This window comes from Miscanthus floridulus, chromosome 2, assembly GCF_019320115.1.
Source record: "Miscanthus floridulus cultivar M001 chromosome 2, ASM1932011v1, whole genome shotgun sequence".
In the NCBI taxonomy this organism is placed as follows: Eukaryota; Viridiplantae; Streptophyta; class Magnoliopsida; order Poales; family Poaceae; genus Miscanthus; species Miscanthus floridulus.
The window spans coordinates 161,702,856-161,730,227 of record NC_089581.1 but is presented as its reverse complement, the minus strand read 5'-3'; the positions used below and the strand labels follow the sequence as shown (position 1 = coordinate 161,730,227).

Genomic DNA, 27,372 nt, shown 5'->3' with positions numbered 1-27,372 from the left:
TTGTATCGAAAAGCATGGTTTGTTAGTACGATGTCCTATGCTCTACAAACTAGTCATGGTTTCTTGCATTATGAGTGCCCGGATGATCTTTCGTCACTTGGGCAATGAAATGTTTCCAGTCTAAAAAAAAAAACAGTTTGATCAGTCTGCCTGGCTAAAGCCCATTTCGAGCACAGTACGTGTTCACCCTGGGCTGTTCTTGCCTGCCTAAAGCCCATTTATAGCACAGTACGTGTTCAACCTGGGCTGTTTCTGTGCAGGCCCAATTAAGAGGATGAATCTTTCGTCTTGGCCACGGTAATCAGACGTCACGGTGACTATTCTAAAAAAAAAGAGTCACGGTGGCTTCTGTTATTATTACGTCATTTTGGCAGTATGTACCCTTTAGAGAGCACGAAACATGTGAACTTTGTAGTAACAACAGTGCTTCGGATGGCATGGGAGCATTTCTTATGAAGGTCAGCTCTTAGCCTGTTTCTTTTCATCAATCAATGGGATGTACATGTACTGCCGCTGCCGTGATGTTTTGAGTATCAGCGACAGCGAGTAGAACAATGTTGCTCATCATATATTACTCACCGTGATGTGCAACTGCCAACCACCAGCAATCACCCATTGTAAGATTGTTCCAGCCTTTTTCTCGGGCTGTCATGTCGCATCAGCATCACATACATTTAAGGCCGTTAGCCAAGCTAGTTTTTTTTTACAACAAACGATTTCATTTCAGCAGCAATAAGCTGCAATCACTGTAACAGACTGTAAGTTTACATCAGTCAGTGCATCCAAGAGTGGGCAATGAGTAGCATGTCTCATATAAGAGCACACAGGCTCAATAGATGAAACAATCGGAACTGAGGCAGAGAATGCCTGTCTAGCTAAAGCATGAGCTGTAGTATTTAGGTTCCTATTGATTTTGTAGATCTTTGCATGACGTGGGTAGGCGGTGTTCCTGAACAACTGGGTGTAAGATTTGATCCTCCAGTCTGGAGGATGATTCTGGTCTGCTGCATTTAGAAAGTGAACAAGCTGCTGACAATCAGATAGGAAGGTGGTGTTGTTGAAGTTGAGTCGGTCGTTGAGGGTTGCTGCAAGGGCCAGAGCTGCAGCCTTCGCCATGAGGACGGAGTGAACACCTGAGACCTGTGCTTTGATGTAGATAGTCTGCGTTGGTTGTACCTGTGGGTTGACCAAAAATATCCCAAGTCCTGCTATTCTGGGTGGCAGGGATGGTTGATCAGGCATCAAGGAGGCATCGGTATAGCATCTGACTCCTTCAATCAGAGCCGGCACCCGGATCATGTATCTGTTCATCTGGTTTGTGGTTCCTGCAGTTGGAAAAGGCATACCTTGCAGTGTGTCGGTCAACTGCGTTTGCTGTTGGGTGGAGTCCATCTGAGTGTCGTTATGATGCTGGCTGTGGTTGCCTGCTTGACTTGTACCTGCGTTTGAGAGAGGCATACCTGCTGAAGTTGTGATGGTTTCCAATGATACAGATTGGCAAGCGGCAGCCGGCAGGGGTTGCAGTTGGATTGCGCTGGTCCCTGTCCACCGGTCCTGGAGATGCTGGCACTTGGTGTAGCCGGTAGTGTGCGCCGCCACCGCCTGATGAACCTGCCAAGGAGTCCAGATCTTTATCTGGAATCGATTGTCATTCCTGGCTTTCCACAAGTACCACATAGCGATTAGTATCTTGTTTAGTAAGGTGGTAGAGGTGGAGTCAGAAATAAAAGCCTGTAGAGTTAACTGCACCCCATCAGTTTCTTGAGGGAGAATTCATTGGAGAACCAAACTGCTCTAGGTAGGTGGCAGTGGAAGAAGAGGTGGGCATCATCTTCCACCGCACCACTGGAGGCACAATGTTTGTCAATACGAGTGGAATACCTTGTTGCTCTTTCAGCAGTGGCGAGGGATCGTCTTATTAGGCGCCAGGTGAAGGCCTTAATGATGGGTGGCAGCTCTTTACTTTTCCAAGCTCGCTGAAGGATGTGATTTGCCTGGGGCTGGATACGTCTTGATCCTTGCTGCGGTAGGCCAAGCTGGGTTGATTCTAACGTTCGGTTCGATCCATGCATGCTGCACTACTGGTGCCCGTGTGGACACGGAAGCGCAAAATCCTTTTTGCATTCGAGGGAGCGAAGCAGGCTGTGATCGGTTGCCGGATGGTGGTTGCATCATATATTCTGTATATAAGGAGAGTACCTCGCGGCATAAAACTGGTTGAATCTTGGCTGAAGTGGCCCCGTTCGGCTTGCTGAATCTTGGCTCAAACTGGCTAAAAAACACTGTTCTAATTGAATTGTTGTAAGAGAAAAATACTATTCCGGCTGAAAAAACAAGCCGAACAAACCGAATATGGGGTAAGCCGAACAGGACTGACTGAAACTGTAATTTATTAGAATAAAAAAGATGTTTTGTAAAATTATATGAACGGGTGTAAAAGATGCTAAAATCCTATTTGGTACGCTCTATGAGTGAATATAACTTGGTAGCATGAGACGCTACTCCTCGTGTCCTGCATTGAGAAGGATATATAGCCCCACGAGCGATGGTGGAAACGGCCGCATGAGTGGTTGCACGGGTGGAACTGCTGGACACCAAACATCCTTCTCTGATATTTTACATGCGTCGCATGCATGCTCGCCCGGTGCAAGCATCCGAACACGTCCGTACTCTATCTCTTTGCTCGGCTGATTAGTGGCAGAGCAACTTGGCTCTTGCCAGCCAATGACTTGTGTCGAGCGCGCCGAGTGCAAGGTAGCTCTGACGGTGCTAAAAATAGCTAGTTTATGGAATATTTTATTCAATAAAAAAATAAGAGAAGAATATAATTAAGTAGCTCTAAGAGCTAATTTCATTTTTTAATGATTTATGTGTGTATGCTTATGCTTTTCTATGCTATAGCATGTTAAGTCATTCTATTCTTAATTTTTTAAGTCTCCTAAGCTGTTGCGAGGCCTGCCGTATGTGGCACCTGACCTTTTTTTTTTAAGAAAAAGAGTGAAACTGTGGATGGACCTCATCATCACCATCGTCCAACGACGTGCCGGACTATCTACCGGTCGCTCACGTCTTTCCATCGGCCAGAGTCTTTGTTGCTGTTACATACATTGATTAAGCGGGATCGACGACATAACGCGTGATGAAGAAAAATATCCGGTGCAGAGAGTCGGATAACACCGAAGGCGCCTGGATGCGTAACGGAGAAACTCTTGATCCGATCCATCGGACACTCAACAGATATGTTCATTTCATAGCGACATGTAACCAACTGTAATAATAACTATAAAGTGGCGATTTCTTCTTGCATACACTTACTTATGAAGAGAAATGGTCAAAGGCGATGGCCGGGCAATGAAAGAGACGGGAGGGATCATACACACAGCACGTACTACAGATGGACGCTGTTCTTTTTGGCCGACTATAAAGCTACCAAACCATATCGGCCCATTCGGCTTACCTAGAAAACGACACTATTCAGCTTATTTTTTTAGCTAGAACAATGTTTTTCTCTCATAATAATTTAGCCAGAATGGTGTTTTTCAGCCAAGATTCAGCCAGCCGAACGGGCCTATTTGCAGCCTATGGCTCCGTCGTGCCATAAAGCGTGAAAGAAACAGTGTTACTCGACGGAAGTCACTTACACTCAGTAGCTAGCAAAATGGATGAACCAAAATAGTTAAAACGACTTATAATTTAGAACGGATGGAGTATCATTGAACAAGCATGCATATTGTACTCTCCTTGATAAATAATGTTTGTCAAAGTATATACTAGTAGCCTGTATGAGAACTCTACGATGAGTTGATGACTAAATACAAAATGAGTTAAATGCACCAGGAGCCCTGGAACTTGGAAGCCTGTGTTACATAGGTCCGTGAACTTGAAAAATGCATTTCTATACCTCTAAATTTGTTAAGTGGTACACCGCAGACCCATGCCATCCACGTGACATTTTTTAGCTGATGTGGCATGTTAAAGTGACATATACTTTTCATTTAACCCCTCAGTTTTATTTTTCTCTTAAAAATAGCCACCCCGTAGCATCTCTCTCACCTCCCATGTCTCCTCCGCAGTCCGCACCGCACGCGCTCCCGCCTCCACTCTTGTCGGCCACGCTCGTGTCGTCGCAGCCCCCGTGCTAATCCCTCCTCCACGCGCCATGGCCACCATGCTCCTAGCGTCCGCGCTAGAGGCCGCTCCATGTGATGTCTCTCTGGCACGGAGGCCTTGTGCGTGCACGCAGGGCCGAGGCGTGGCCGGCCCGGCGCACGCAGCCAACCACTGCTGCCTGACGCACGGACGTCGCCGGTCGGGCGCATGGGCACCGGTGTCAGCCTAGCGCATGCAGGATTGATGGCCTAACGGGCGCGGCTGCTAGCCTAGCCGCCGCCACCGCCTCGTGCTGGGCACGCGTGCAACCCCCATTGTTGCAGGCTTTGCCACATACGGAGTACATGGTTGCCTATTAGCTGTGTTGAGATATGTACATGAGCTCGAGGCACGGCTGCACGGTATACGTACGTGCGCCTTTGTGAATTCAAAATCCTATGTTTATACGCGTACACTAGTATTTGCGTGTGTTGTTTATACATATGAAAGAGAACAAAGCAAACAAGCAATTACTTGTCAGCGCACGTGCATGCATGGGAAGAGGCAAGCCTGTGCGTGCGTACTGACTTAAGCTACTAGCTGGTTTCGGCCGCGCACGGAGGAGGCCGCCATGGAATCTATCCACGGAAGACGTTTAGCAGATCGGTGCAGATCACCGGAGACGACCAGCAGCTGCCGGGCATGAGCATGCGCATGCGTGCGTAAACGGCTACAGCGCAGCAGCTCCACCATGCCTCGCCGACACACTTGGTGGAACACCAATACACGAGTAGCGGAGGCTAATGTAAACATAAGCTAATACCATTAGAATATTTGTGTAAGTGTTTTGCAGGGATGCTAGGCGAAGCCTTCGCGTGGGGTCTGCGATGGAGCTAAGACCCCAGCGATTCGGGCGGAGGCCGCGCATGTTTCTGGAAGAAACTCAGGAGGCCTCCGCTAGCAGCAGGAAGGCCTCCCCCACTGGCCGTCGGTAGGAGCAGAATGGTTCTTGATTGGTTTTGGTAATTGAGTGATAACCAAGATGAACTAATGGCCCTATTCGCTTCTCTTATAATCCGTCTTTTTCATCTTATTTTTTCAGTCGGAACAGTGTTTTCTCTCACAACAAATCAGCCGGAACAGTGTTTTGGCTTGCTTTTTCAGCGAAACGAACGGGGCCAAAGTGTTTAAATGTGAGATACACAGGTGATTAGTCCATATGTACATGTGTGTGAGCAATACATGCCATGGAGGTGAAATAGCTTAGATTTGTTACAAGGCTCACACATGTGATGAATGAGCTCATTGCATATGAGACATGACATTGAGTTATGTGAGTAAGGTGGAGAAGATCAAAATAAGACTTGACTTGATGGACCGGTTGCAAGCGTGAAGGTCAATTTGGAGGCTTTGGAGCGATGGACCGCGTGGCGGTGAAGCTTTAGCAAGACTTGGCACCGATGGACGAAGGCAACACTGAAAAGCAAGTGAGGTCAAGATTGATGAACCAATACAATCACGTGATGATATGAAATGGATCATTTCATTTGGTGATTGGTTGGTGCATGTGTTATATCAACGATGGAGATGGAATGGAATGCGTAAGGCAAATGTATATTTGTAGAGCATTTTATTTCACCGGTCAAAGGTTGTGTAGAGAAGTGCATGACCGGGTTTAGAATAGATGACCGTACTATTAAGAGGAACAAACTTGTTTGCATAGCGGTCATCTAGTGTCACTTAAGCGATCTATCTTTGCATACGTGTTAGGATCGAGTGGCGTTGAGAAAAGAGTGCTAATCCTTTGAAAAAAATGATTGTGAAAAGCTAACACACGAGCACAAGGTGGTGATCACTTGATGGTGTTAGCACATTTGCAAAGGAGAAAATCGAAAGGTGAAGAAAGGAGGCGAAACCGGGCTTGGGGTGCTGCCCTAGGGGCACTGCCACCCCCCTGTCCAGTGCACCGTCACCCTAGTGGCGTGACCGGCTGGTCGAGGCCGAGAGCAGGGGTTGAAGCTGGCACCGCCGTACCTTGTCTGGTGGCACCACCACCCCTAGGTCGGTGCCCACCTGGACTTGATTTTGAGCAGTAGCAGAAGGGCTGTCACCGGACGTGACGGTGTACACCACCATGATCAGGGCGGTGCACCACTAGGTGTTGTCCGGTGACACCACCATTTTTCCCCCGAGGGTGGTGAGTAGCACAGGAGGGGCTTGGAAAGCTACAGAAGAGAAAGCGATGGCTTGTACGGCACCACCCTTTATATAGGCCACAGGGGGACGCTTCGAATTCCAAACACCAATGGTCGTGACTATTCGCAAGCGCATCGGGCACCGAGCCACCGCAACAAGTCAAACAGCGACACGTCACCCCTCCAACGGTTCGATACGGGTGACCCAGGGGGGAAAGGGGCAAGCCTCCACCACCCGGTATCAGTGTCACGCTTGAGGCTCACAGCCCGTTCACATCGGACCGCACCCTCAAGAGGGGAACTGTTGGAACACCAATACACGAGTAGCAGAGGCTAGTGCAAACATAAGCTAATACCATTGGAACATTTGTGTAAGTGTTTTACAAGGATGTTAGGCGAAGCCTTCGCGTGGGGTCTGCGATGGAGCGAATACCCCAACGATTCGGACGGAGGCCGCGCACGTTTTGGGAAGAAACCTAGGAGGCCTCTGCCAGCAGCAGGAAGGCCTCCGCCACTGGCCGTCGCTAGGACGGAGGCCCGAGCACGACCCTGAAAGATGTCCAAAGGAGTCCACAGGCGAAGACTCAGGAGCGAAGGCGGGGCTCCAGCGGCTCGGGTGAAGGCTATGCTGTCTTCGCCCGAGAGAAAGGGGGTCCTCACAGCACCGTGGCCCAAGATCGGAGACGGGCCTCCCATGGGCCTGAGGCTAAAGCCCAAGAAGCAAAGGCGGTGTAGGTGGATAAGACCCGGGGTGCCCCTGAAGATTTGTACTGGTGTAAGGATATTCTAAGAATGTACCTTAGCCGTCAAAGGGCAAATTTATACCGTGAAGTAGTAGCGAACAGTGCCCTATAAAAGAGGAATCCGGATGCTATGTGTCGGGTACCATAAAACGGGGTACCCCGAGCGTACACCAAAAGAGGCACTAAAATCCCATCAACGGCAAAGTTAGAGGGTAAGCCATGGGCTCATAACCAGCCCCGACCGAGCCCACCCGGCTCTCCGCATCGCCTCAGGCCTCTCACGGGAGGTCTCAGCATCCTGACGCAATTTCCGCCTCGCGCGAGGCCTCTCACGGAAGGCCTCGGCAAGGAGTCCAATTTCCGTCTCGCGCGAGGCCTCATTCTCCGTATCGCTCGAGGCCGGCTTGTCCATAGCCCATCGCCCCCGCCTCGACCGATCTTCCCGACAGCACGTCATGTCCCATTAATATGTCAACCACTCCCGCAATCTCAGCCGGACGACGGCTCGACATCGCGGAATGGCCGACGGGACGTGAAGTCGCATCGGCGCCATACCATCTGAGACAGGGCACGACGGGGATTACCGATCACTGTATCCTGACGCTGTGCCCACGATCAGCGCCCGCACTACGCTGTGCCCCGCGATCCCCGCCTCGAAAACAACAAGACATGGACAGCCTGGCCCGGGTCATCACCGCCTCCGAGTCAGCACACCAGATCAACCGCTCTCTCCGGGCCTCGGCACTATGCACCAGGGTCTCGGCTATCTCGGGCTTCGTGTCTGCCGAGACCCCCCACTGCGGTGCAGCCTCGGCGCCGACCGAGCCTTGGCCTCGCGCACAGTCAGTCCACAGCGACTCGCACGCTGACCGCCGCACCCACTCCGAGGCAGCCCTAGAGCTCCCATGACGCACAGGATCGGATGTGACCAGCACGCCGCCCCAGTGCTCCAAGGACGGACCACTCCGCCGACTACGCCGCCACAGGAACAGGCTACAGGGCTCGGACACGCCGCCTCTGTTCGCATGACGCCGTATAGTTAGCACATGTACTGTCCTTGTCCTCCCTTCAAACTATAAAAGGAAAGGACTTGGGCTATTTCTGGGGGGAGAGGTTCTCACGAGGAACAACACTCTGTAACACGCGCACTACCTTGCCGCTTGAGAGAAACATCTCAAGCAGCCCGCATCACTCCCCGCCGAGATCTGGGACTAGCTCCCTCTCTCACCTAGCTTGTAACCCCCTACAACAAGCATTTCGGTGCAAGGAATACAAGACCCATCTCCCAGACTGGACGTAGGGCCTGAATTGCCCGAACCAGTATAAACCTTGTGTCTCTTTGCATCACCATCCGGAATCGGGAACACGCAGGATAAATTCACTAGTTGGTTGAGGATCCCCGGTCCGAAACACCGACACTATATAAAGGAGGTTGGTGAATACATTAATGAGACCCTAAGTGAGCTTGGGCCCACCTTTCATTTTACATACTTTCGCCCAGAGCACCCGCCCGGGCGAAGGCCTTCCGTACCCCACCTGCTGAAAACCCTCAGTTTTCCAACAACGCTCTAGCTGCACGGAGAGGATGCGCTGCAAGATTTCAGGAGCACCGTGCCACCGCAGCCACGGGAGTCTTCCAGGGAAGATATGATGGGCAGCCGCCGTAGGACGCCAAACCAGAGTCCATCTACTGGACGCCATGTAGACGACGATGACGACGACGGAGGAGGAGCGCACTGAGCCGCTGGAGCATAAGTCCGACGACGCCGGATCGAGGAGTAGCGCGCCGAGCCACTAGAGCAGACGCCCGACACCGCCAGAGAAGGAGCGCGCCGAGCCACCGGACGAGCCACCAGATGAGACCGACGAGCGTACGCAGGGCCATGGGAGGTGAGAGAGGTGCGGGGTGCCTATTTTTAAGAGAAAAAAACATGCCACTCGAACATGGCACGTCAGCCAAAAAATGCCACATGGCTGGCATGGGCCTACGGTGTACCATTTAACAAGTTTATGGTCCTAAAAATGCATTTTTCAAGTTTATAGACCTATATGACACATGCTTATAAGTTCGAGGGCCTCTGATGCATTTAACTCTTACAAAATAGTGGGAGGCAGTTTGAATTTTGAATGACGATTTTCTATGTTCCGGCCCGTGATTTCGTCTCAAGTTTCATCAACATCCCAAGTGACGGAATCGAAGGGTCCTACGGACAGACAAAAACAATTATTTTGAATGGCCGCACGGACACGCGTGGCGCGACGCAGTATATAATTGCCTCGGCCTGATCCTTTTCTTGTATCTGAAACAACAAACGAAGACCAACAATCCTTAGCTCAAGAAGTAGGAGCTAATGCAAGCCACCATGCTCATCCTCGTTTTCCTGCTCTTCTCCAGCGTGGACCTCCAAATAAGCGGAGCAACGACGGACACGCTCACCTTGGGCCAGTCTCTCCCATGGAACCAGACGCTGGTCTCCAAGGGCGGCAACTTCGAGCTCGGCCTCTTCTCCCCGGGCAAGTCCAAGAAGCACTACATCGGCATCTGGTTCAAGAAGGTCTCCAAGCAAACGGTCGTGTGGGTGGCGAACCGGGACCGCCCGATCCTTGACCCGTCGGCGTCTCGCTTCACTCTGAGCGACCGCGGCGAGCTCCTCCTCCGCGCGACGCCATCGAACACCCTGCTGTGGTCGTCCAACGCGTCCTCCCCGTCGCCGCCGCGCACCACCGTCGCCACGCTCCAGGATGACGGCAACCTCGTGGTGCGGAGCAACGCGACGGCGACGGCGTCGGCGTCCGTGGCGTGGCAGAGCTTCGACCACCCCACGGACACGTGGCTCCCCGGGGCTCGGCTCGGCTACGACAGGGCCCGCGGCGTGCACAGCTTCCTCACGTCGTGGACCGACTCGGAGAACCCGGCGCCCGGCGCCTTCTCCATGGAGATCGACCCGCGCGGGCAGGCCAAGTTTGATCTGCTCGCCGGCGGCACGCACCAGTACTGGACGACCGGCGTGTGGGACGGCGAGGTCTTCGAGAACGTGCCGGAGATGCGGTCGGGCTACTTCGACGGCGTCCCGTACGCACCCAACGCCAGCGTGAACTTCTTCAGCTACAAGAACCGGGTACCGGGCATCGGCAACTTCGTGCTGGAAGTGAACGGGCAGATGCAGCGGCGGCAGTGGAGCCCGGAGGCAGGGAAGTGGATCCTCTTCTGCACCGAGCCCCACGACGGGTGCGACGTCTACGGTTCCTGCGGGCCCTTCGGTGTGTGCAGCAACACCTCCAGCGCCATGTGCGAGTGTCCCGCGGCCTTCGCGCCGCGGTCACGGGGGGAGTGGAAGCTGGGGAACACGGCCGCAGGGTGCGTGAGGCGGACCAAACTGGATTGTCCCAACGACGGCTTCCTCAAGCTGCCGTACGCCGTGGAGCTTCCGGGCGGCTCGGCAGAGACGGCCAGAGCCCGGAGCGACAAGACGTGTGCTCTCTCCTGCCTAAGAGACTGCTCCTGCACTGCCTACGCCTACGACGCAGCGAGGTGCTTGGTGTGGAACGGCGAGCTCGTCAACCTGAAGACACTCCCTGGCGATCAAGGCATCGCGGGGTCTGTTGTTCTTCACGTCCGTGTCGCAGCCTCGGAGGTGCCACCGCCTGCGGCGCATCATTCTTGGAGGAAGTCAATGGTGATCCTTTGCAGCTCAGTGTCTGGCGTGGTCCTACTCCTGGCGGGCCTCATAATCGTTGTCGCAGTGGCGGTGGTTTTGCGGAAGCGGCGGGGGAAGGGCAAGGTGACGGCGGTGCAGGGCTCGCTGCTGCTGTTCGACTACCAGGCCGTGAAAGCGGCGACGCGGGATTTCACGGAGAAGCTCGGCAGCGGCAGCTTCGGCTCGGTGTACAAGGGGACTCTGCCCGACACGACGCCCGTGGCCGTCAAGAGGCTCGACGGCTTGCGGCAGGGCGAGAAGCAGTTCCGCGCCGAGGTCGTCACCCTCGGCATGATCCACCACATCAACCTCGTCCGCCTCCGCGGCTTCTGCTCCGAGGGGAACAAGAAGGCGCTCGTATACGATTACATGCCCAACGGCTCGCTGGACGCGTACCTGTTCAAGAACAGCTCGAGCTCCAAGGTCTTGAGCTGGAGCCAGAGGTTTGGCATCGCAGTTGGCGTGGCCAGGGGGCTGTCTTACTTGCACGAGAAGTGCCGGGAGTGCATCATACACTGCGACATCAAGCCGGAGAACATCCTCCTTGATGAGGAGCTGGGCGCGAAGCTCGCGGACTTCGGCATGGCCAAGCTTGTCGGCCACGACTTCAGCCGCGTTCTGACCACCATGCGGGGAACGATAGGTTATCTCGCGCCAGAGTGGCTCGCTGGCGCGCCGGTCACCGCCAAGGCCGACGTGTACAGCTTCGGCCTGCTCTTGTTCGAGCTCGTCTCGGGCTGCCGGAACAACGGCTCCTCGGAGGCGGGGCCCATCTCCGCTGTGTACTTCCCAGTGCACGCCGCCGTCAGGTTGCACGCGGGTGACTTGGTCGGCCTGCTAGACGAGAAGATCGCCGGTGATGCCAACGTGAAGGAGCTTGAGAGGGTCTGCAAGGTAGCGTGCTGGTGCATCCAGGATGAAGAAGGCGACCGGCCGACTATGGGACTCGTCGTGCAGCAGCTGGAAGGTGTTGCTGATGTTGGGCTGCCGCCGATCCCGTCACGGCTTCACATGCTGGCGATGATGAATAACGGTAGCAAATTAGACACAGAAGTGTAACGAGTAGAAGTGTGAAGGTACTAAGTAGATCCGACAGGTAATTGTAGTTTCAGCATGTGAGTCCCATTGTTCATCATGGGTAGTACCAGTCCTATCCTATGGCCTGTTAAGCGTAGCTGCCAAACTGTGTTTCTTCGCAGTCTGTTCCGTGAATTCCTGATCAAACCATCGTTGCGACAATACCCACCGCAAGAGGTTCTGAACAAACTTTCCGCCCGCTGCCAAAACTGCAACCCCATTCATTTACACTCCTACTCGCTCTGTTCTGTACAACTTCAGGCTGGGAAAACCATCTAATAAATAACTACAAAGAATACAGGAAACACAAACCTAGAACCTAACTATCAAACTGTACAGATTAACAGCTACATATACAAACCCCAAAAGAATGAATGAAATCACTGTAGAACTATAATAACCGACATTATCAGGATATACACTTTACAGGTAAAGACGAAGCTGCTGCTGTCGAGTATAGAGCCTTAAGTACAGAAATAAACTTCAGAGATGCTTCTTCAGAGAACCACTTAAGTTTCCATGTATGTACTGTGCCGATTTCATCAGACTGCTTGTTTTGAGGATTTTGGATGCTATCGTCAAACTCTCCTTGCCTACGACTATCCAAAATCAATGTCAAACATTTGTCGTTGCGCTGATCCATGACCTGAAGGTACACATTGTAAACAATATCAGCTTTTTCAATGACCTCGCACAATTTGTGGGGCAATAAACAAAACAAGAAGCACAAGCACCCTTTGCCCATGCCATGAATATGACAAGGGCTAACATCAGAACTATAAGATTTCAAGATAAACTCATTAAGGTAGTAGGCAACAGCTAGCAAAAAACCATGTTATTCCTTGACCTCTATTGTAACAGAAGATCCACTAACCGTGTTGGATATAAAATCTATGCTTGCCACTATCAGCTCCATGACACCTAACTTTGTCATCTATGTTCTTCCCGAACAAGTTATTTCTTTTTTTCTGAGCAAAATGCAAAAAAAATATACAGTTGCTTTCATTCAATAGAAGTGACATTGCGCCTATCCCCCAAAACATGATTCGTCTCTATGATGTCCCCAGAAACACCTTTTTTTTTCTTTGTTTTTTCCTTCTAACCATATGGCCGTCCTGATTGCATATTTGCATCTGTTTGACAAGTTTACCATAATTTTCATATATTTTTTGAGAGGATAATTTTCACATATTACAGGCAATTATCAATGAGCTTGCTTGAATGACTTCATGCCCACCAGCTTATGAGCTACAATGGACTAAAATATTCTGTAGTTTCCCCCCTTCAATTTCGATAGTGATTGGGCAGGTAAGAGCAGCAATACAAGACCCTTGTAATAGTTGATAATTTGAGTAGCAATCTATGGCGAAAAGTTACATTCTTTTCAAAACACAGTACATAATAGCGAGAAAGTCAGAAAGCTATCATTCCTAAGTACAAAGTTAATCAAGACAGAACTGGAACCATAAGAGATTGTTCTAGTTTAGCGACTGTCTTAGAAAAGTCATTTCTGCTAAACAGAAGATGGTGTGCATATTAGATATTAAACAACATATATGATTTTAATTGACGGAGTTAAGAAAGGGTATATGAAAATAACAATGTTGCAAATTATCATGTAGTGGACCAGAGAATTTGGAATTGCAAAAAACAAATTGCTACTTACCACTTCTCGGATATTGCTAATAGAACAAGATGCATCAAGAGAAAAGTATGGGGGATTTGAATCATAAGGGATACCACCAAACTGATCTAGGTCCTCAATGCACACCAATACGGAGCCTTCAATGACAAAGATGGATCTAATACAAAGGAAGTCTTCTGCAGAAGAAAATTGACCAATAATGTTTCAGCAACTTGTAAGAGTAATCAAGAATATAAGGTAGGAAATGATCAATTGGAGTTAAGAGTGAATATTTGGGACATGCGACAGCCAGGAGTTTGCACGGAAAGTTCACATGATTGCACCCATATACAAGTATACAGTAGACATATCTACTTGATTGACTAAATCTACTAAGATTTAACGAACAATTATATACACAAATAATTGCCCTTGGATAGGAGTACAAGGAAAGCAGCTATTCACGTGCCTAAACCATGAACAAGCTTTAGATCCCCCAATAATATCGTTATTGATGCCTTGTATATATTTCTCTTTCTTTTCCCTTTTTGCTGGTGAATCATATTGGGTTTCAACTCTAGCGTACCCCAACTTTCTTGGGACTAAAAGGATATATTGTTGTTGCTGTAACGAACAATGACTTATTTGAGATGACTTAACATTGGGCCCAAAGTTAATATAAGGCCAAAGAAATAAACTGAAGAAGACCCCGACCAATGCTTGCAGCAAACAAGTAATTCCAATTTAGTTACAAATGCAGACTTCAAAGAATGGAAAGGTAATTCTGATGTGTTCCATGAATAAAATATAGGGACGTTTCATCACCCAGATTGCAAGACAATGGTACCTTCAGCGTCATTCCTCCAGAACATCAACATAGAGTAGAGAAATATTCCCATATTTGCAGTTCTGCGTATAATACATTTCTCGAACAATTTAACTTGGATGTTCTCCCAACTGCCATTTAAATTGCACAATAAGCATAATAAGAGACATGGAATATAAGCTTTAAAAAACAAGATAAGCATTCTTCATTTGGCTCAAAAAGAAGATTATTAGTTTGTGATGATTGTAGAAACTACCAAGACTATACCTTTGAAATTGTATCTTGTGGTTTAATTTGGGGAAGTTGGTTACACTCAAGAGCCAAAGTACATCTTGTGCTTCCTTGGAAGTCCTTGTGAAGAATAGATAAGTTGTATCATCTGACATGTGTACTCTGTCACATTGAAAAATAAAAGTAAGCCCCAGGTAAACTAAGCCACCACTGTTGATGAATAACGATTGATATGCTAACACACCTCAGTGCCTGTAGTCCCAGCCCAATTGAAACTTTTTCTAGACTTCCCAGACTATAGCTGCCCAAAACTCTTGGCATGGTTTCTGTAAATTAATCAATACATTAGAAATTACGGCAATAACAAAGGTCCAAATAGAAATATGGGTAATAAAAGCTTCTATCAAGCAAATGATTGTGTAAATGACCTGTCACAGTTATCAAATAAAAACAAGGAAACTAGAAACATAATTCAGATGGTGAATCTAAACAATATGTAGGAAATTAAGTAGCTATACCTTGTCCATCAAAAACCATATCAAGTAGTAGAACATACAATTTGTTTTGAGAACTTCGCAGCAAGGCTACCTCTCTACAGAAGGGAAAAGAAAAACTGTCAAGTACAGATGGTATAAACTATAATGTGAATCCATACTTACTGCACGTCCAGGAAATTTCAGTTTCTTCAGACTTAAAGTGTCATTTAAGCAATGTGGCTTACAATAAATACAGCAAACATCTGGTTAGTTTGAAGGTGGCTATTTTGGTTTCAATCGAGATGCTATTGGTAACTGCTTGATGCATTGACGAATGGAAACAGCTGCATGCCTGTTACCATGCAATAGAATTGGTAAAGCACATATGTAAATGGTGCATATATAAAGGGTAGCACCAACTACCCTATACAACAAGTCCACAACAAGCACATTTCTTCTTTAACTAATCTGCAAATTTGAAGATAAAGAAATGCAATTCACAAAGTGCGGCAGAGGTGTATTCCTTTGGATTAAAACTAGCTCTGGCAGAAAAAGGGGTGACTACATTCATCCGACATGTTGTACTCAAGCCCTAAACCTTCTTTTTCTCTTCATTTTTTTTCTTCCGAGTATTAAGTCCTTAACCTTTAAACTTACAGAAAGATACTACTCTACATAGTACTCATAGTATTCACAGAAGTTCTACAAAACATTATTCTCAAATCTTGTAGCCCAACAAAATACAATTTTTCATTTAGCTCATTCATATGGTGCATTCCAATTTATTAGACAATGCAAAATCAGTTCATCAATATGGCACATTCCAATTCATATGGTGTGCTCTCTTATAACATTTTCAGGAATGGAGAACACAGAGAAAACAACTCACCTTTGAACTAAACCACTTGAATCCTGAAACATGTATGCACAACAAGCTACTTGTTCACATGTTTCAGACCCATCCTTGTTTGCTATTTCCATGTTGAAGAAATCCTCAAGAGTCTTGTGTTCGCCTGTGTCATGAGGAATTATATTTGTGCTAACAGATGAATTGTTCTTATGCAGGATATTAGAAGAATGACTTTTAGAGTCTTCCTTGTGAGTACTTTTGCTTGGTTTGCATGTCAACTGGCCATTTCCTTCAACTAAAACATGCTCAGCCACCTGATCGCCATTCATTTTTGGAATTTCTAGTTTGGTACCATTATGATTCTTGAAAGGAAATACCCTCCACTTAAACTTCTCCTTGCCTTTTTGTCCAATTAAATGGCCTAAATAATGACCTAGATGACCATTTCTCTGGTTACTGTCATGGAACTCCTCAATATCAAACTCTCTGGGATCTGAACAACTCGGCTCACCTTCTTCTGAATGGTCAGACAAAGTATTCTCCCTTGAAAAATGCTCTAAGTTATTCTTTGCCTCATGATCATCACCATTTATAAAAGGAAATAAAACCATCTGGCCATTACGAGACAACTCCATCTTTGTCTGAATTTCTTCACAATCATCTTCAGAATTGCATGAACCAAAATCACTCGAAGAACCATCGCTGTAGCTGCTACCACTACCAAGTGAACCAACAGAATGAAGATGTCCTGAAATCTGCAAAAATTCTTCCTCCAGAAAAAGTCTGCGATGTAGAATGTCCTCCTTGTATTGTGGAGGTGACTGTGGACTTGGATATGTATGGGGTGGACTTGATTCTATTAACTTGCTCATTGTATTGGATGGTGTCCCATTTGCCAGCATATTTCTAGAGCCATTTTCCAAATCAGAAAAGGGGTCAGTTTGTGAAGTGGCTACTAACTCTAGGGGAGGAGGTCGTTGAAAAGAATTCAAGTGCATCCTTAGATGACCTTGGTCAAAATTAAGTTCATTTGAGGATTGTTTGATGACTCCATTCGAACCAGAAAATGCATTATCCGTGAAAGATGAATCTGATTCCAAAAGGTTTGAGCTACTGCCACCTTCTGATACTTGTACCAAATCTGACATGTTATTTGAAGTCTCCTTGATTGCTTTCTGCTTTTTCTTTTGTCTGACATACTTCCCATTGCCATTAGTTAAGTCAACAGATAGGTTGTCGCCTTCTGTTTTCTCTGTATTGGCATCCATCCACTCCTTAAATTCACGAAGCCAATTACTTGACTTTTCTTTCTTCAGCAATTCAGCGGTGTTTATCAAGGAAGCAATTCTTATGTCATGATCAACAGCTGCAGTTTCATCCTTCTTAGAACTGTCACTATCACAGTGGGTTGACTGCTGCTCTACACCTTCATCACAGAGATTTCTCTCTTCCTCCACTATGCTCACAAGTCGGGAAATTCTTCTCTACAGTAAATAAAAGAGAACCAATATCATTTAATCGCTAAAGTAGTCATGCATGCTTAGACTGTGTATACAAGGTCCAAGGCTAGTTCACTGTATCATTTTTGCAAAGAAGGCATGTAAGGCAGATCTTGCACTTCTAAAAATGAAGATCACATCCACCAACATCTGGGATGAACTAGAGACCAAATTCATGAAAGTAAGAAAAGGACCTTCTGCGTTGCATGTGAAAACTAAAAAAGAGTGTGCAAATGGAACAAAACACATGCATAATTGCTATTCACCACAATATCTGTGCCAAATCACCTATACTAAAGGAGAATAGTAACACAAAAAATTTCCAACCAAGGAATCTTGATATATGGTGCTACATGCAATGTATCAATTTAGTGCAGCTGGTATAATGGAACCACAGATACATACCATCTTCAAATTTAACATGTCTTCATCTTCATTTTCATGATCATCAATTGCAGGAAAATAAAATCCATAACCAGCAGGTTGATTTTGTCTGCATGCAAACAGCACTTGCTTTTCCCAGTATTCTTGTGTGTTCATGCCTTTATCATCTAGCTTCAACTGAACCAGAAAAAGCCAGGGAACAGAGCTGTCACTTTACTCCAGTACTGCGGAACAAACTATTATGATGGGGGAAATATAAGAAACAAAAAGAGTTAATACTTTGAAGTCAAATACTTACATTCTCTGGATTACGAAAAAAACTGAACACGTGTGCTCGATACCACCGGGCACAGCAGATTGGGTTGCCTTCCAACCAGAGGTTTTGCAACAGAGATAGAGTGCCAAGCATTTCCAATTCTGAGAAATTTGAGATGATATTGTAGGAGAGATCAAGCCCCATGAGTGACTTGAGATTTTCAATCCCATTTACTGTAGTTAAAGCGTTATTTCTCACAACAAGTTTTACAATTCGACTGGAAACCTGCAAGAAAGCACATTTAACCGTAGATACCACTAAATGAGTGTAAACGCAATAAGCTAATCTGCAGCGCAATGTTCAGGATTATAAAGGAAATGCTTACCTCACTCAAGGATGAAATCGAACGCAAATGATTAAATCCAAGATCCAGATTTCGCAACTTTGTACATTTCTGCAGATTGTCCACCTTTGCAAACTTGTTGCGACTAAGATCCAAGGTTTCAATTGCAGGTAACAATTGCAACGATTCGTCCATGAGTACTACACCATTAGATGCACATGAGACAAATGAAAGTTTGCTCCATACAGGAGAGTCCTTGATATCCATGATTCTACTTGCGAAGACATGCCTAAGAGCATCCTGTGGTAGCATGAAAGTCAACTAATGTGAGTTTGGCCAAAATATTCACATAACATGGAAGTGCTTAGAAATGAAGGCTGGATCCAAATAAGTACTTGATGAATAGATGATTAATGCTACTACTCTTGCTAGATGAATTGTTTGGTGCTTGCTGAACATTTGACTGTATACATTATAAATACTATAAATATCACAAAACCCGATCAAGTTACAGCCACCAAAGCTGCAACTAAATACTAGAGTTTTCCACATGCATGCTCAATTTCATTCCATATTTCCATCAGCCAATAAAGAACATTAGAACACCATGTACAATGGCTGATATCTGATACCTGCCCAAGCCACATGGAACAGGGAAAAACAGAAAAGCTAGAGGAAGAGATGCTATGTGCTATCCAGGAAGCATTGCTCCCTTGATAATTTTTAAGGGGACTGTAAATCTCGAACTCTCAAATTCAGATGAATAGTAAATGCCCGCCAAATTTTCCTTCATAACTTGCAAAAGAGAGTACAAGAAGATGCATGCAGCTATACAGATCACAATGTGTTGTATCCATCAAGAGGCCACGTGGATGAACACTTTTTTAATGCCAAAGTTTATTAATTAGGGCTAGGCCATGGAATAAATATATCAAGCGCAGCAGGGATGGTTGCTACAGTTGCATATATGGTATCTGCAGCACAAGCATTGATACAAATAAAGCCCTGCACTGTAGGTGCTAAGAACTTGAGATTTGAGAAGCTCTGTAAGACGCTAAAATCTATTTAACTCTGAGAAACTGCTGAGGAACTACGTTCATTTCGAATTGAGTAAAGGTGCTTGATGATGACTTAAAACAGCATTACATTAAATCCCATAAGCATGACCTGAAACTACAATAAACATAAGTACTAGAAGGCATCTTAGCACGAATATCAAATTGATTGACGAAATGGCAGAAACATGCTGAATAAACACTAAACAGGATTCGATCAGATCCTAGGAATACATCAAAAGTGTGACCATAGTATTCCAGCAAACAGTCTAAAAACCATAGTATTGAAGCAAACAGGCTAAAATCCATGGCACTATACTAACTGTACATGAACCAGAACAGCAAACTGTAGGTACAATTTGACAGTTCAAAATAGCTCACGGTAGTTGAGGATCATAAGTACAGCCTGTGGTCACCACCGCGCGAATTGCCGCAAAAACCGAATGCCAAACGAAATTGCACGGCGGAGAGCAGAAACGCACCGTAGAATTGAAACAGACGAGTTTCTCGAGGGTGTGTCGGAGGTCGAGAAGGCCCCTGGCGGCCGAGGTGGAGAGGTCGCAGCCCCGCAGCTCGAGCACGCGCAGGCGCGCGAAGGGCAGGAGGGAGAGCGGCGCGGGGTCGCGCCCGGGCCCCGGGGCGACGACCTTGAGCGAGGTAAGGAGTCGCAGGATCCGCCGGAGCTGCTCGAGCGCGCGGTGGTCGCCGAGGTCCGCGACGTAGGCGCGGAGGTAGTCGACTGGCGCGCCGGCACCCACGGCCTCGAGCTCCCGAAGCGCCTCGAGGCGGGAGGCGACGTAGTGGAGCCCGACGGGGTGGAGGCGGAGGGTGACGGTGCCGTCGAGCAGCGCGCCCGCGTTGCGCGCCACGAAGCGGACGAGCAGGTCGAGGTAGCGGTCGCCGGTGACCGGGGACCCCGCGCGGGGCGTGCCCATCGGGATCGGGGCTAGGGTTTGGGGGTGGGAGCGCGCCGGCGCATCCGCGAGCGGCGGGCCGGGCGCGGGAGGGGGAGAGGAGAGGAGGTGGAGGGTGGAGGCGGGGGAGGGAGGATGCAAGCGGACACCGTCGCGGTGGTACGTATGATTGGGGGACACGCGGGCTAACTGTGGTGTGATGTTGGAGAGGGAACGGAAGGCGACGCGACGCAGATGTGCGAAGCAACCGCGGTTTGCGATTCGCGGTTTCGTTCTCCAGAGACTTGTGCGTGCGCGGTTACGGCTCGGCGTGGGTTTGGCCGTGTTTTTGCAGTTTCCGGCGCTGGCATTGAGGTGCGTGCGCGGTTACGGCTCGGCTGTCAGGCGTTGGCGTTTTTGTTGCGGCCTGCAGCGAGCGAGCCGGGAGTTTGGAGTGTGGTGGCTGGCGGCATGGAGCGTTTTCTGGGTCTAGACTAGGCCTCATTTAGATTGCAAGTTTTTTCACTCTCTTTCCATTCCATCAAATTTTTGGACATATATATAAAATATTAAATATAGATAAAAAAATAACTAATTACATAGTTTGATTGTAAATTACGAGACGAATCTTTTAAGCCTATTTAAACCATAATTGAACAATAATTATCAAATATAAACAAAAATGCTACCGTACCGAATACTGAGTCCTAACATCGATCTAAACCTACCAGACGCGTGAGATCTGGCGTCAGGGGAGCGCGGAGCGCTAGCGCCGTCGTCCGATCCCTTAGCCCTGGCCTGGCCTCCTACTCGGCTACTCGGCTACTCCTAGCATCGTTGGCTTGACTACTATGGGCATGCCGGTGAAAGTTTCCTTTTAACAGTCTGTGTCAGTGATAGAAATACACGGCGCGGACACCTGTGGCTGTGACCATGTGCTGTCAAGATTTGGCGTTTGCTCCCTCCTATTCAACAGCGCTCCAAGTGGCGTCTTCAGCAATCAGCACCGGTGTTTGCACGATATGCTTACTAGAATATCGGCGCAGATGGTGCAGACATCGCTGCCTCACCTTGTCACATTGACCTCGTTCGGCTGGATGAAATTTGGCTGAATTGATTGAGAAACGCTGTTCTAACTAAATTGTTGTGAGAGAAGAATAAATAAGCTGAATAGTACGGATTATAAGGTAAGCTGAACGGGCCATTAATGCTAGCCCACATGTCCTCGTTCTGGAAAAAAAATATTTCATTGGAGTAGAGTACACTGATAGATGCAGCATGCAGAGCGGCACGTTAACATCACACGGATGCCTCAGGTCTCTGTGTCCTTTTATTTCTATTTTGAGACTCATGTCAATCTCAAGTCCCAGAGAAACCAAAATGTCAACTTGTTTTTTAAGGTACACGTATCCAAGGAAGTAGTGAGATGCCCTTTATTCTTGTTTTTTAAGGTACTCCCCCCCGTCTTAAAAAAACATATTTCTATAGATCAAAGTTTGACTAGAATTTACAATCAACAATATTTATCCACTTCTCGTGCTATACATGATCGAATGAGTATGAAATTTTTACTACAATTCAATCTTACAATAATTAGTCCACCATAAAAATTTCATCACAATTGGACCATAGAAACTGAATTATTCCAATTAATTACATAAAAGCATAGATCTAAAGCCACATCAAAAACTTTGTACCAAAACACACCATATTATATGTTCACTGTGTAGATCTACTCATGTGGAGTCCAACAGAATTGGATTTCCTATTTTAAGATTTTTCTGTGATTTACTATAATTTTTCAAAGATTCAGCCAAAATAAATAAAAAAGAAAAAGATAAATCCGTCTTCAAAACTGCTTATAACAGGGCTCGGGAGGTAAGATGAACGGTTTTAAAAGTTGAGGAAAATATTTTGCCCGGTTTTGGAGTTTAAGGAGAAAAAACGAACTTTCGCGAAAGTTGTAGAATGTAATGTGGACTTTTTCCGTACCGAAAATAACTCTAGCTTCTTCCGCGCTGGAGCACCGAGCAGGCCCTTAAGCAGCAAGAAGGATCTGAAATTTATTTGCCTTGTAGGTACTAGTACTGATCAAAATTGGGACAGTTATTTATTCATTAGTGGACCAACAAGGCAAGTGATATGCCCATGGGCTTGGAAGTCGATCGGAGGGAGTCGAGGACTAATATGGCGTTCATGGACTGGGCCTTTGGGTCTGAGTTTTTCTTGTATTAGCCGGATGTTTTCTTAACCAGTGGAACGATTATTTTGTCACTTCTAATTTTAAGATGATTTTAGGCAACACTCTTATACCACTAACTAGTACAAGTAAATTGTTATATTTTAATTTATTATTTATCTTTCTATCATAACATATTGAATTTTTGCCCTTGTCTGCCTATAGAAACAAATGTAAATTATCAATTGTCTTTGTGTTAGATTTTGTCAGGTTTATGGTTTTGTCAAACATTTTTTTAATCTTAGAACAAAAAATTGCAAATTGTGCCTACATAAATTGCAACCAACTAAACTTGCAATTTTAATATATAATATAAGCAATAACCGTCACATGAAAGAAAAGTAAAATTTAGGCACCTGAATTTTAGAAAGTCCCTTATTTTGTTTTTCAGTCGAAGATGGTCAGGATTTTTATGATGCGTGTAGCCTTTATCATCTTGAGATTTTTGTGGTTATATGTGGGCCAAATGTGTCTTTCTTGTTCATGTCTTAAAATTTCAATCCACATGAAGACATTTTATATACTTTGATTGGTGGGAATGAGTATAACATGCTATTTTACTTCCAATTGTATTTTTTTGGTCAGATTGACAGTTGACTAAAAATCAGGAAAAGAAAAATAGTAAAGTCAAAAAAATGATAACAACTAATTTTGGTCCAACCAATTATATGTGTCCCATCAATTTGATACATTCTCCTTCTGGCGACCCAGAACAAAAGGTTAAAGGGGCGTTTGGAACAAAGGATTTTTGAAGGGAAATCGTAGGTGGTAGCAGATAAAGGTTCAGGCTTCGTGGTGTATATAGGTTGTTGCCATAGTATAGAAGGGTTATTGCAGTACTTAGTATAGATGAGATTTAAAATTAATAATGGCAAATGCATTCGAGGAGGCGCTAGTTTCAACTTTGTCTTTCGCCATGGATCACTAAAAGTATAGAGTATGATTAAAATTTTAAACAAAAGAGTGTGATCATACGACAGTTTAACAAGGAGAAACATGGCATTTTTTCTGAACAAGTAAATTTGTCAAAGCAAATCATAACAACAGCGTAACAGAAAAAGGCTGGGAAACATAAACTCTCCAATTCACACATTCTCTCCGCTAAACGCCATGCAAACTAAGATGGAAGACCTGCTTCCAATTCTATACCAAAATTGTTGTGGGTATATATATATATATATATATATATATATATATATATATATATATATATATATATATATATATATATATATATATATATATATATATATATAGGCCCTCTCTTGCTCCTGTTGATACATAGTACAGGTATATATATAGTGTGATATATAAAAGTACTAAAAGTTGCAGACGAACTCCCCAGGTAATGGAATTGCAGTGCTGCATCCTGAATGTAACCGGTTGCTCACGAACAAACGCCATTTGCAACTGGCTGCCCTGGCCTCGTCATCGAGAAGGACGGGTCAAGCCATCCTTCCTTCTCGGCGCGCTCGACGCAGCAGCTGAGCTGCTTCGCGGCGTCAGGCACGTCGAGTGTGAGGTCGTCGACGCAGTCGGCCACCCTGTCGAAGCCCTTGGTCATCTGGTTCGGCGTGATCAGACCGCGGCCGTAGCAATCGCTGAGGAGCCCCCAGAGGCGCTCGTCTTTGCCCCGCTTCTCGATGATCGCCACCAGCGCCTTCTTCACCACCTCGTGGTGGAAGAAGGGCATGCCGAGATCCTTGATGCATCGGCACGCCTCCCGGATGTCGCCGCCGCAGTCGTACTCCTGCAGCAGCTTGCCGATCTTGTCCTTCACCTCGTCCAGCTCCCAGCCGGCCTTGCCGCTTCCGCCGCCGCCCCAGCACCGCAGGATCCGCTCCGCGGAGAGCTTCGCGCCGAGCAGCGCATGGGCGTTCCGGAGCGCCAGCATGCCGGTGGAGACATCCGCCTTGACGCGGTTGGCATCCTCCTCCATTGCCTCCAGGTCCGACGGCGCGATCACCTCGTCAATCACGGACCTAGCAAAGAACATGGTCAGGTCCTCGACTATGGCCGGGTTGTCCAGCGCGGCGTCCTCGGCGGCCTCGATAAGGAGGTGGAACCCTGCCACGACGTCCTCCGGCGGCATGCAGAGCGAGGAGAGCAGCACCGACGCCATCTCCTTCTCGCGGCTCTTCCGGTCCATCGCGGCGTTGACCAGCTTCTGGACGAAGATGGCATTGATGGAAGGACAACACGAGTAGTTCTCTGCCTCCAACCAGCTCAAGACCTCAATGATGTCGCCGGTCAAGAAGTACTCCTTTATGATCAAAACGGCCTTCGCCTTGAACTGCCGCACCGCCGCGTCGTCGACCTCGCTGCTCTTCTTCGGCTCCGGTGGCAACGGTTTCAAGCACGACTCGCACAGCCAGCCCTCCGACGAAGCCTTATGGATCACCGATTTCACAAGGCACCTCGCATTCGGCACGTCAAGCGTCAGATCGTCTAGAGAGTCGATCAAACGGTCGAACCCTTTAGCCATCTGGCTCTCGTTGATAACCCCTTCCTCCGACGCCGACTTGAGGAGGTCCAGGATATGGCCCTCGGATGCACCGCCGCGCTCCACGGCGAGAACAAGCGCGCGCTTGACGACGTCGTGGTGGAAGAAGGGGATCTTGAGGTCCCTGATGCACCGCAAGGCCTCGCTCCTATCGCCGGCGGCGAGGTACTCCTCCAGGATGTCGGATATCTTGGCCTTGGCCTCCTCCACCGTGATCCGCTTGCTGCCGCCCCACCTCTGCAGGACGATCTCGCCGTGGTGCGGCACGGACAGGTAGCTCTTCTCCGCCCTGCGGAGGACCTCGGCGCCCTTGCAGCCGTCGGGCAAGCACGCGCTCTGCTTGGCCAGGAACGCCGGCGGCAGCATGTCGTCGACGACGGCGCGGGCGACGAACACGGCGAGGATGTCGACGGCGTCGGGCGTGTCGACGGACAGGTCGTCGCAGGACTCGGTGAGCTTGCAGAAGCCCTTGCAGAGCTGCGGGCGGTCGACGACGTCGCCGTAGAGCGAGGACAGCAGCACGGCCGCCATCTCCTTCTCCCTGTCGTGGCGGTCCATTGCCACGGACACCAGCTTCTTGACGAAGTAGTAGTGGTAGCACGGCACGTGGAGCTCCCGCAGTTCGGTCGCCGTCGCGGCGACGTCGTCCGTGGAGAAGTACTCCTCCACGATCGTGGTGGCCTTCCTCTTGAACTGAAGGAATTCTTCAGAAGAAAGCGTCGGGCTCTGCTGGACCATTTCCTCGGGGTCGTCAAAACGCAGAGGAAATCAAGCATTAACACGTCGACTGCGGCCAAACACCGGCTTATTAGTTACCTCGGTGGCGCAGCATTTGAGCGGCGCCTGGTGTTCAGGCCGTGGAACAACGCAGTCGTGGCCGCACTCCATGGGGACCCTCCGCAGCTCCTCTATGGCATCCGAGAGCTGTAGGCAGCAGACGTCCCCTGCAATCAGCTGCAGACTGCAGGGGGCATTCCTGTCATGAGTTCGAGAGATTCAAAGCATGGAGCAGCACCGGAGCTTATTCGAGACAGTCACCGAGATGATCGAGGGGCTCCCATGTTTTTTCTGGAGTTATTTCTCTTCTTGGCGACAGCTCTAACTCAGGGAGCGATCGAGAGAGAGCTGTGAGGAGCCAATGCATCAGATCGAACGGTTTTTATGTGCTTGAGCCTCGCAGCCAGCGTAGGAAAGAAAGGGGCAAAGGCTGTAAGAGGTCTAGACGCGCCACGTCTTCTATGGACCATGTCACTGCATGGTGAGCACGCGTGTAGGAGATACGGTGCACAGGCTTTGCGGTGTACCAAGGATCGGTGGACGTAGAGCATGCGCATATGGCGCTAGGTAACTGGAGCCGATGAACCGGGTCCTGGCCCGGGAGACCCGGGCAAGAGGTGAATACTTTTTGGTCCTAATCCTAAACATAGAAAACTGCAGAACCCAAGCCGACCGTCCAGAGTTTTAGATGCGATGAATAGGAGGGAGTGGATGCATGCCGCGTACGTGGGGAGATTTGCGTGGAGCGCGGATAGCTTCGTGAGTTCAACGGACTTGATCAGTCTTCTTGTTTTTTTTTTCAAGACCACGCTATAGCACGTTTTTCATTAAGCATAATAAAGAGGTTTTGTCACCGTCGGTAATCCAAAGATTACCAAAACCCACATCCTTCACCCTCACCAAACTCACATGTGGTTGTAATTATACAATAAACATAACTACTGATCGACAGTGGTGCTGGTGGCGAAGGAGCTAATTGGCCACCTCGTCCAACCCGACCATATCCAAGTTCATGGCCACTGGGTCGAACTCCCTACCAAAAAGAAGCTGCAGCGCCTCCTGGGTGGAGTCTGACAGCGGCGCCTTGAAGGTAGCCTTGTACTTGCGCACCGTCTCGGAGTCGACATTGGGCGATGGTGCCACCATTCCCAGTTTATGCATGAGAACACACTGAGCCTGCTTGGTGGAGTCTGCCTCGCGCGGCTTGGCAGCAATGCGGTCACTGCGCTGCAGCGATGTAACGGGGCCCGACGTTCGAGGCCTGCACAACCTCGGTGGCCCACGGATGAGGGGCGTCTGCAAAGAAAGGCAGAGCCGCTCCTCCAAACTCTCCTGAATCGACATCGTGGCTATTGCGTGCGGCACTCCACCATCAACAACCGGCATGGCTGAACCGCCTCCGTTTGCAACTTTCCGGTTGCTAGGGAAGTCGACCTGGACCGGGGGTGAGGATCCCCCAGCCTCCTCCGTCTCCAGGAGTGATGGCCTTGATGAGGTTTGGCCTGAGCCGCACTCGTCCGGGCCTAAAAGGCCCAGGTCCACCGCCAGGGCCACCTCCGACACGGCCTGGCTCGTGAGACCTGCCTCCACCTCAACCAGGGCCACCTCCGATAG

General features: G+C 48.2%; 4 protein-coding genes across 5 annotated transcripts; 1 reads left to right on the top strand and 3 right to left on the bottom strand.

Moving 5' to 3' along the window:
* Positions 1-717: 717 nt before the first annotated feature.
* Positions 718-2,121, bottom strand: LOC136540381 (uncharacterized). Its single transcript, XM_066532381.1, has 2 exons — positions 1,882-2,121; positions 718-1,654 (listed from the first exon to the last, which is right to left on the bottom strand). The coding sequence occupies exons 1-2, from the start codon at positions 2,070-2,072 to the stop codon at positions 724-726; spliced, it is 1,122 nt and encodes a 373-aa protein (XP_066388478.1). The 5' UTR covers positions 2,073-2,121; the 3' UTR covers positions 718-723.
* A 7,268-nt stretch (positions 2,122-9,389) lies between these two features.
* On the top strand, positions 9,390-11,876 carry LOC136535417 (G-type lectin S-receptor-like serine/threonine-protein kinase At2g19130). Its single transcript, XM_066527687.1, has one exon. It carries the CDS (start codon positions 9,391-9,393, stop codon positions 11,782-11,784), a length of 2,394 nt encoding a protein of 797 aa, XP_066383784.1. The 5' UTR covers position 9,390; the 3' UTR covers positions 11,785-11,876.
* Positions 11,877-12,003: 127 nt separating this feature from the next.
* Positions 12,004-20,372, bottom strand: LOC136535406 (uncharacterized). The gene is made up of 11 exons (XM_066527684.1): positions 19,829-20,372; positions 18,334-18,591; positions 17,991-18,233; positions 17,714-17,869; positions 15,849-17,293; positions 15,002-15,075; positions 14,728-14,809; positions 14,520-14,645; positions 14,274-14,383; positions 13,469-13,623; positions 12,004-12,448 (listed from the first exon to the last, which is right to left on the bottom strand). Exons 1-11 carry the CDS (start codon positions 20,279-20,281, stop codon positions 12,212-12,214), a joined length of 3,339 nt encoding a protein of 1,112 aa, XP_066383781.1. The 5' UTR covers positions 20,282-20,372; the 3' UTR covers positions 12,004-12,211.
* Positions 20,373-23,717: 3,345 nt separating this feature from the next.
* LOC136540380 (MA3 DOMAIN-CONTAINING TRANSLATION REGULATORY FACTOR 2-like) lies at positions 23,718-26,160 on the bottom strand. Of its 2 annotated transcripts, none has more exons than XM_066532379.1 (2): positions 25,798-26,160; positions 23,718-25,710 (listed from the first exon to the last, which is right to left on the bottom strand). In XM_066532379.1, the coding sequence occupies exons 1-2, from the start codon at positions 25,867-25,869 to the stop codon at positions 23,866-23,868; spliced, it is 1,917 nt and encodes a 638-aa protein (XP_066388476.1). In that variant the 5' UTR covers positions 25,870-26,160; the 3' UTR covers positions 23,718-23,865. The 2 variants fall into 2 exon arrangements, with proteins under 2 accessions (XP_066388476.1, XP_066388477.1); XM_066532380.1 differs by having other exon boundaries at positions 23,718-25,707; positions 25,798-26,159.
* Between the last annotated feature and the right edge of the window lie 1,212 nt (positions 26,161-27,372).